This window comes from Equus przewalskii, chromosome 12 (genome assembly GCF_037783145.1).
Source record: "Equus przewalskii isolate Varuska chromosome 12, EquPr2, whole genome shotgun sequence".
Classification (NCBI taxonomy): Eukaryota; Metazoa; Chordata; class Mammalia; order Perissodactyla; family Equidae; genus Equus; species Equus przewalskii.
Window position 1 is genome coordinate 5,706,821 of NC_091842.1, and position 10,631 is coordinate 5,717,451.

At 38.7% G+C, this 10,631-nt stretch overlaps 1 protein-coding gene across 2 annotated transcripts in view; it reads right to left on the reverse strand.

Annotated features, from left to right (window-relative positions):
* BAIAP2L1 (BAR/IMD domain containing adaptor protein 2 like 1) overlaps positions 1-10,631 on the reverse strand; it is a 105,408-nt gene that overhangs the window by 50,262 nt on the left and 44,515 nt on the right. For both annotated transcript variants that reach the window (XM_070567441.1, XM_070567440.1), the window contains one exon: positions 10,438-10,524. In XM_070567441.1, the coding sequence (XP_070423542.1) occupies positions 10,438-10,524 (87 nt within the window). The remainder of the gene's footprint in view (positions 1-10,437; positions 10,525-10,631) is intronic.

The following is a 10,631-nucleotide window of genomic DNA, read 5'->3' on the forward strand; positions in this document are numbered from 1 at the left end:
ATATGGTATGTGCTTCTATAGACTTTATAAATTATAATTTATAAATTACAAGCCTATCTTTCTCTACAATTACTACGACTAAAATCTTTCTTGCTCCAAAAGGGACAAAGAGGTGTTAAGTGAGCAAGTGCCACCTGAAAATTGAAATGACAAAAGTCCAAAGGCATTTATCACATGTACAATTCCAGGAATCTTTTTTCAGATCCCAAACTGAAATTAAACAATAAAAAAACTGGAATAAATGGTCATGTTATAAATGCTCCTAAACACAAAATACAAAATCTTGATTATAGTGATGAAAACACAAACTTCAGACTCATACATGTTGGATGAGCTTCAGATTACACGGTGGTTCACTATTTAACGCAGCCTTTCATCTGCTGAGCTATAATGGACATGATAATCTCACTGCCATAAAACAAAGCACAGCAGAAAAGCACATCTTTTTGATATAAAGGAAGTTAAACTGGCATGAGAGGCCATATAGCTGGCCAACTGCCTGGGATCAAACTAACTAGCCATTAACCAGCTGAGTGACCTTGGCAAATTACCTACTCTCTTTGCACCCCAGTTTCTCATCTGTCAAGTGGAAATAATAATAATAGCAGATACTTCAGAGGGCTGCCATGATACGAACAGGAGTTAATATTTGTAAGGTACTTAGAAAAGTGCCTGGCATCCAGCAGGCCTATGTTAAGCAAATAAAATAAATTCCCTATTGATTGTTTCCTATTTTTGTGGGAAAGATTTTAATCTCTTTAAAGTGAGCCTAACCTGCAACTAAAAGATAAGTGATTTTGGTCAGTAATAACTGCTTTGGCTCAACTAAGTTCTCTCATTGACTCCAGTATGAACTATTTTATTTCATCTGACTCTTAAGAATATATGTGTAATATTTTTGTGCATCCATAATATTTCTTTAAAAATGTTTCAGACTTTTTTTCCTGCTCTTATTTTTAAAACCTAAGACTGTCAGGTTGGATTCTTAATATAAATAAGACAAAACTGTAATGAATATTTTTTAATTGCATGACCTATAGATGTTCTATCAATAATAAAAGAAAATCTATGATTTTCTAGGTTCCCTGGTGGTGAGGAGATAAAATCTTGTTTTGTGTCCAATTGAAGAAACTGGCCCTGACAAATTAATAAATGCTTCAAAATAATGGAATAGCTGACTAAACTGGAACACAATAACATAGTCTAAACTGATGTGATGGTGAGGTGAAGGACCTCAAGGCAAATCTGTAAACTCCCCAAAGAGAGTCTCCTGTTAGTCCTTGAGAAATAAATGAGAACAAACTTTATTTTTCTGTGCTTTAAAGATGAAAAAACTGGTTCAAAGTTTCTTTTAAATATTTTGCCAAAATATTTTCCTCTGACCATTTCTGCTTTTCCTTTCTACCTTTTCAACATTTTCTAAGTTTTAAAAAATAAACGTTGTTTGATTTAGGGACAAAACTGGAAGTTTTACCCAAATTTCAGTTTCCTCTTTTAAATGGGTACTGTTCCTTGAGTTGAACTGTGTACATGTGATAAAGATTTGTGTGTGTAACTACAGATACACACCCTGACAACCTGAGTCACATGATTTATTATTCATATGACACATTATTTAACAATTAAACACAGTGGATTAACATATTTTACTGGCCACATCCCGACTACAGAGCTCTGGTTTTGCCTTTCCTTTGTTTGTTCGTTCCTTCCAACGAGGCAAGGTGGTTATGCTCTCAGCTTCTTATACCACAGTGGTTGTCAGGCTCATGCTGGTCACGTATGTTCAACCCAAGCGCCTAGACAGCAGGTGGTCAGGAAGTGCTTTCTCTTTGGAGAAAAGGGCATGGAATCCCTCCCACGATCATTCAGTCCTCACAGTTAGGCAACTGTGTGACACTGAAGGTCAGGGGCCTGTGAAAGGCCAGGTCATAAATAGTTTAGGCCCTGCGAGCCAAACTTCTCTGTCACAGCCACCCAACTCCGCCATCGTAGCCTGAAAACAGTCATGGACAGCACATGAAGAAATGGGCAGGGCTGTGGTGCGCTTTATATAAATAGGTGCTGGCAAGCCCTGTGGCTCTAGTTTGCTCACCCCTGCAGTTAAGGTTCAACTGATAAAAGGTGGTGCTTTAGCAAAATGAATTTGAAAGACACTTAAAAAATATGTGCTAATTCTTATTGTAATCTTCAAGTGGTTGAGAGCATTTAGCATAAAAATGACTAGAATTTGGTATTTCTCTTGAATCATTATTTTTCTATCACTTTCAATTATAGTTAAAGCAATGACACATTTTCTGAATATTCTCTATAATAAGAAAACGGACTATTCATAAAGGACCTTTTATTTTCAAGAGAAAACGATCAGGAAATGACTTTTGGGGGGAAGGATGTGTATCTGGGCGATTTACAGAAAATTAAAATCTGCTGTTACTTCTTAAGTTTCAGTTAATTAGAATAACTTACAAATTCTGGATACTTACATTGAAGTATTTCCCATAAAGTCTGAGTCGCGGCCCCTGCAAGACCTGCAGAATACCTTTGTTCATATGGATACAACAGAAAATAATGGGGCATCTCTACTGCTCTGCAAATTCTAAATATTTGACAAGAATTTTATCAAATGGTAATTCATATTACATCAACTGGTTTTATTTTCCAAAAGTAAACTATATAATTTAAATCTGAGAAGCTCCATCATTGCTTGGCATTTCTCCTTTTCATTTCTTGGTGACTTCCCATGGCAAAACTTTCACACCCTCCATAGATGACCCCAACATGGAACAGCTGGGGTCAATAAGATGACAAGAAAACCCTTACAGAAAGAACACTACATGAATGAGAATCAAGAAACACAAAAATAGCATCAGCAGAATTAGACCCTCAGAACTTCTAACAATGGAACTACTACATAGACGATAAAAGGAATCAAAGCATAAAACAAAACTTTATTAGAAGTTAATTTGCTAGCTCAATAATAAAAAGACAACAATTAAAAATGGGCAAAGGATCTGAAGAGACGTTTCTCCAAAGAAGATATGCAATGGCCAGTAAGAATGGGAACAGATGCTCAACATCGTTAGTCACTAAGGGAATCTCAATCAAAACCACAGTGAGATACTGCTTCACGCTAAGACGGCTATGGTCAAAACACGGACAATAACAAATGTTGACAGGAGTATAGAGAAAGCGGAACCCTCGTACATAGCTGCTGGGAATGCAAAATGATGCATTCACTTTGAAAGACAGTCTGGCAGTTCCTCAAAAAAGTCAAATTTATGGGACAGCCAGGTGGTGCAGTGGTTAAGTTCACGCATTCTGCTTTAGCAGTCTGGGGTTTGCTGGTTCAGATCCCGAATGCAGACCTACGTGCTGCTTATCAAGCCATGCTATGGCAGGCATCTCACATATAAAATAGAGCAAGATGGGCATAGATGTTAGCTCAGGGCCAATCTTCCTCAGCAAAAAAAAAAAAAAAAAAAAAAGAGAGCAAGCGAGAGAAAGAAGGATTGGCAACAGACGTCAGCTCAGGGTGAATCTTCCTCAAAAAAAAAAAAGTTAAATTTAGAGTTACCTTACAAGCCAGCAATCCCACTCCTAAGTGTACGTCCAAGAAAAAGAAAAACATACATACACACAAAATTTGTATATGAACATTCATAGCAGCACTATTTTGAGTGGCTAAAAGGTGGAAACCCAAATGTCCATCAACTGATAAATGGGTAAACAAAATGTGGTATATCTATACAATGGAATATCATCCATACATACAAAGAAAGGAAGTATGGATACATGCTACAATGTGAATGAACCTTAAAGTCATTATGCTAAGCGAAAGAAACCAGTCACAAAAGATCATATATTCTAAGATTCCATTTATATGAAATGTCCAGCATAAACAAATCAATAGAGACAAATATATTAATGGTTGCATATGGCTGGAGTTTGGGGTAAATAGGAAACGACAGCTAATGGATATGAGATTTCTTTTTGGGGTGATGAAGATATTCTAAAGTTGACAGGGGTGATAATATAAAACTTTGTGAATATACTAAAAGTCACTTAGCTGTCCACTTTAAATGGGTGAATTGTATATTAATTATATGTCAATAAAGCTGGTATAAAATATGATAAATTAATTTACAGATTTCAAAAGAACTAAATAGAACTTATAGTAATGAAAAAGTCACCAAAAAAGAAAGCTCAATGGATCAAACAATTAGGAAACACAAATTTAAAAATATCACTTACAATAGGACAAAAACACCATAAATATCTAAGAATGCATGTATGAAAATGTGCAAGACTTCTACAAATAAATAAAAGGATATACCATCTTCATAGATTAGAAGATTCAGTATTGTTAAGATGTCAACTCACCCTAAAACTAACTATAGATTCAATCTGTACTGAATAGTCAAAATCCTAGGAGATTTTTTAGTGGAAATTGACAAGCTATTCTAAAATATACATAAATGCAAAAGTCCTACAATAGCCAAGACAATCTTGAATATGAGGTACTACTAGATATCAAGATTTATTATAAAGTTACAGTAATTAAGACAGTATGGTATTGATGCAAGGATTACAAATAGAGCACATAGACAGCAAAGTCTGTGTGTATATAATGTGTACATAGTGAGCACATAGTGTGTAGCTGTGTTGCCTCGTTTCCCAGTGATAAACCCACGTGACATGTTACAGAAATGGACAACTGAAAGAGAGAAGTGCAGCAAAGAAATGAAAAACAGGAACCACGACTGTAAGTGAAGTTATAGAAGAAATAGTTGCCTGTAGGAACGTCAACACTGCTGCCATCTGAGAGACTCTGGATGTGCAGCCACAAGAACTTAGTGAAGCCCAAACTTATCAACATAACCGAGCCAAGTGGTGGGGATGAAAAGGATGAAGAAGTTTCGGAGAAAGTGATGCCAGCAAAAAAAACCCTTCACATTATTTCACAACATTGAAATCACAAAGGATAAAATGTTGGATGCTGATCCAAACTTAGCAAGGAGCATAACAATTTGTGAAAACATAGAAAAGATGCTTATTCCATTTCTTAAGTTATACAAGAAGGCAACAAGTGCTGTTGAAAGTACTCAAGTTTTTTACAAATAAATAAACATGCTTTAATTATCAGTGTTTCTAGTACTTTAAATTACTGTGTACTAAACAAATGTTTCACTTTTTTTTCATTTCCCTATACATTTATAATCGGCCATAAGAGAGTTTTTAATGTTTTTGAAAAACATTTGTAAAGGTCACAGGACAATCATAATTTTCTCCATTCGTTATTAAGATGGCTTTGCATGGTTTTAAGTTGCATGGTCATTTTCATGGTCCTGCACTGCCAAGCAAAACAAGGACTGCCTGTATTTAAATTAATGAGTTAAAGGTACCATTTCAGAAATTAGAAAAAGAATAACGGTAATCCCAAAGACAGAAGGAAGAAAAGAAGGTAAGAGTAGAGATTAATGAAATAGAAAACAAAGGTACAAAAGAGAAAATTGAAAAACTGGTTCATGAATAATCGAGGACAAATGTATATTCTTACAAACTTACCTACTTTACAGAAAAGAATAATGTCAATAAAAAAATTGGTACTGTTTTTTGAGTTCTCAAATATTTGTGAATATATGAAGTGGCAACAGAGAGGCATCTTTCTGGTCTTTGAAACTTTAGAATCCACAAGGCATGTTGCCTCATCTCATCTTCAAACAACCCTTGCCATCATCTCCTTTAGGCATGCCAACCAACCCATAAAAGTGAAATGTTACCCAAGGTCGCACAAGCTGACAGTGACAGCATAACAATGTGAACTGTACTGACCATCTCTCAGGCGTCTGGCAGCATGCTACCTGCCAGAGTCTCACAGGAAAATAAAATTTGGCCTTGCCTCCCTGTCCTGGATCTTTCCTGTGCTCTAGCTGTGACCCAGGCAGCACTGATGCCGTCTACCATCCTCTCGTAGGAGTCACCAGCTCCACAACCCTTGCTCTGTCTTGCCTGGCTGCAGAGCACATGGCTAGGGACACAGAACCCACTGTGGCTGCCCATGAAGGTTCTCACTCACCACCATGCAGGAGGTGACCAAGTTTACCCTTAGGGCCTGTCAGCCTCCCCAAGGAAACACTGGGTTAGTGCCCACCCTGCAGACCACGCAGGAAAAATCTGTCCATGGGGCTGAGGACGAGATGAGGCAATGTAAGAAGTACCTAGAGCACAGCAGGCACTTAAAGAGACCGGAGATTCTGTATGAAGCACAGCAGTACAAAAGTCAAGCATATGTTACTTCTCTGTAATTCCCATCATCCTTAACCCCGTACAACCTGGAGTTCACAGTCAGGATGCTAGTGAAACCACCATTTCCAAGGGGACTGGTGACCTTTAATCACACCTGCCAGCCCCTCCCTAGTCTTCAGCTGCTCTGACAATAATGATTCCCTCTTGAAAGGTCTCCATTGTGGGTCCCCCTTTCCTTCCTTTTCAGTGACCCCTTCTCGGCCGGCTCTTTCCTTTTCCGTTCGCCTCAGTGAAGTGCAGCGTGGCGCAGAGATGAAGAACTCAGATTCTGAAGTCAGACCACTTACTAACTGTGTGATCTAGGGCACACTCCACCTCTGGGTCCTACCTATAGGAGAGAGAGTAAAAGTACCTACACTCAACTCACAGGACTCGTGAGAACGAAATGAGATTAGACACGTCAGGGGCTGGGCCCTGTGCCTGGCAGAGAGCAAGCACTCAACGTTTGTTGTCAGGCATTCTATTTAAAAACATCCTCACCAAAAGAGAAGACTGGGAAGAAATATACCAATGGTAAAGTGGTTGTATTCGAGTGGTAAAATTATGGGTGATGTTTTTTCATTTTCTGTAGTTCCCCAGTCTTCAAAAATGAGGCTGTGAGGCCCTGCAGATCCATCAACAGAGAAGAAGAGAGGAGGAAAGAAAGGAGAGAGAAGCAGGGGCCGCGACAATGCACCAAGGAGTTCATGATTATAAAATACCCAAAGGCTTGAAAAGAAAAACAGAAGGGGAAAAAACCAAAAACTACTCCCCATCCCTAATTCTTCCTCTGTGCCTGGAGTCCCACTTCCCAAATAGGAATAGACTGGGAAGGATGGTTGTGGTCTTCTGGAGAAACAACAATCATAGAGTCTGAAGTATACACATGATAGTAAAACCACATAACGCATGCGGGAGAAAAACATTCCAATCAGAGACACATGCAAAACGCAGAAGCTCTCTGCAGACCAAGGCACAGCTGCAGCCAGCACATTTGTGTAAGTCCTTCCCTTTCATTGAAAGTCTTTGAAACGAGACCTCTGACGCCAGAGCTGCCTGACATTGTGGCATCATCAGGTGTTCTCCTAACAACTATACCCTCTCCCTCTCAGATGTATTGCTTGGCTAAGCATGCTGGGGGAACCTCTCTGGCTGCTGGGCCATGGGACACAAGAAGATGTGTGCCGGAGCTCCTGGGAAAAGGTTTCCTCCTTTGTAAAGAACACATCTGAGAAGAAATTCCCCTTCCCACTTTTGGATGAAATTGAAGGAGGGAAGATATGATGATTAAGACTAGCAATGGCAGCCATCTTGGTAGCATGAGGAGTTGGGTCTGAGCATGAGAAGAAAGAATGAGGGAACCTGAGTCCTTAGTAATGATTAATTAAACAGGAACTTGCTACTCCTAGGGTAATAAACATCCTTATTGCTTAAACCACTATTAGTTAGGGATTTTGTTTCTTTTGGGCAAAAGCATCTTAAATTATTCATATGACATTGGGTGAGCTGATGCTGAAAGAGGCATATCTAAATGGAAACACCCAGAGCTAGAAATCAGAACAGGTACTGCTGTAGCTCTGTCTTACTAAAAGAGGCTGATCCAAAAGACAGTTACAAAGTAAAAGGTTAATCAACTTTCCTCTCCAGCTTTTAGCCTTTTTCCCCCTAAAGTGAAAAGAGCCTGAAATGCTTAGCTTTGCCCCTGATTAACATTCCTAATGTATTTGGCCAAGCTGAATCCTCACTACAAATTTGTATGAATTAAGTAAATATTTTACTCAGAGGATATTTTCTTCACTTGTCTCCCAAAGTACAAAAGGATCAGACTATAACAGAAATTTCATGTAAAAATATGTATGAAATGAAAAAGGTTATGTGTCACTATAGCAACATTAGAAATATTTTAATTCAACATTAAAATGAAAACTACTCTTGTAATCAAAGTTTTAGAAACGATAATTTTTCAGCATGCCTTTCTCTTCCTTACAGAGCAAAATTTTAAAACGATAGGGTTTTTTGGGGGGGGGGGATGGGAAAACAAAGCATTTTCAGAGACAATACTCTTAAGGACTGAAAATTTTGAAATGATTTATGATCTTCATGTGTGTAATACCCTTTCAGCTTTATCAGATGGAATTTATAACACAAGTTTCATTGTATAGTTTTATGAATACTAATACCAAAAGTCAGTAACTAGACAATAAAACCTTCTTAAAAAAATGAGGAAAATACAATCTATTTTGGTCTTTCTCTTTTTTTCTATGAATTGTCCAGTACTTTTCCATGTAGCAAATTTAAACAGATATAGAGTGGTAGTTTAGCCTAAACTTTAACAGCAAAATAAAAAACTAAGCAAACCAAAAGTTAATATTAGGCCTCTAAAAACAACTCTTACTAGGATAGCACTTTATCATGGAATTTCTGTAAATGAGTAGAAAATTAATAACTATCTGAGATAATCAGCAAAACTTGAAACAAAAATAAAACACAGCAAAAGTTATTTCCATTCCCTCTGAATAAAATACATATCCACATGAAAGAAACTTCACCATTGCAACACACTTTCCTTATTGAAACTGAAGTTTTAAGCCCAAGTTTATAACAACATGGTTGCTATGGAAATAGTTGATTCAACATTATGAACTCACAGCTGAATAAAGTAAGGTGTGGAACAGAAGTCTTATTTAAACAGTAGCAAGAACCATAAAACATTAAAAAGGCAAACTGAATGACGGTGAGTCAGAGCACCATATGTTTTAATCTAAGGGTCATACATTTTCTTCCCCCATGCCTGACACAAATAGGATGTTTCTTTTTAATTTAGTCCTATTTTTGGAACCCTATAATCATCTCAGCCATTCCTCAAATGTCCTAAGTTTTACTATGTGCTTCTGTCTACAGAATGCAGTGTGTATTTTATTACATTGATCCTGCTTAGGACAGAGTTACTCTAGTTCAGACTTTGCCAGAACATGCAGAAGTTACAGCACCAACAGAACACAACTGAGGGTTTTGAAAAGTTTCTGCATGTACTTGATTCTATTAAATACAGCAGTGCTGACATTCATCACACAGCATCACTTCAGGCTTAGGTACTGCGTACAGGTTTCAAGATTCTTTAGGAACTCTTCAAGTACAAAAGTGGTCAGGGAATGTTAACAAGCACCCAGATCCACTTCACATCCAGCAGCCCAGCCCCCGACCCCAGCACTGCAATCACACCTCAGATTTGTTCCTCGGCTTTTATGGGTCAGTTTAGAGTTTTCCAAGCAATCCTGAAAACCCTCGAGACACTTTATATGGAAACTGTGTGAATTATGTGAACTTTAAACATATGCTCCTCTACCGCTCCTCTGCTTCCCTTTCCACTTTTTAATTAGAGACCAACACACTTTGCTTTAAACATGCACACTTTACCCATCTTTTCCTCTGGTTTTCTGAATCTTTTAAATTACAAGAAACATTTTGAAGCCATAAATTTTACCCCTTGTAAAATAAAACATATTCAACAAGTTTTAAAAATGATGGTTATACGTGGGGCTATTAAAAAAAAAAAAGCCTTTCCCCCCTTAGAAGAGGGCACAGTGAACTGGCTCTGTGAATAGAAACCCAGATCCCCTCTGCAGCTGGCCGAGGGTGTGGCTGCCCTCTGCGTGTGCACAGGAGATCAATTCATACCAGCAAAACCGGAAAAATCACAACTGAGAGCAACGTGGAAGCAGCGAGAGCCAAAAGCAAAACGTAAAGGAGTCTGCCTTTCTGCTAGGTGAGTCACAGGAAATATTCCTGCCAGAGTCGGGAGGCAGGGCACACCCATCTCCTTCAGTTAAGAATGTAGGTCAAAGCTCCCTGGGCTTCGTGCTCCAGGGATCCGAGGGGAAAGGCTAGGGCCTAGGCCTCAGAGACAGGAGCCCAATTCCTAGGGGCAGGGAGGCTGGCCACTGGCCTTGGCCTGCCCTCTAACTAAGCCTCCACTTTCGACAGCCCACAGTCAACTCAATCATTCCAGAAGTGAACAAACCAGAGTGCTGGGCTAGCTCTCCTTTCTATTGTGGACTTGGGCCATTTCAAGTGTTCTTATTAGGGCTCACAGGATGAAAAGGCCCTGGAACTGTGGCTCAAGTTGGGTTTATACATAATGGACGGTCAGCTTACCCAGCTCTGTCGACACAGGGGACCCGGTGGCAATCTCACCAATCTTGGCCACTCCATCGTAGTAGGCTTTTCCTGCCAGGATCATAGCTAGACAGAGAAAGTGACAGACAAAATCATCAATTAGACAAGGAAAGGAGGAAGCAACATAGAGGTTTTCTTCCAACTTTCGTTGGTCCCTTCTGGCTGCAGCAAGT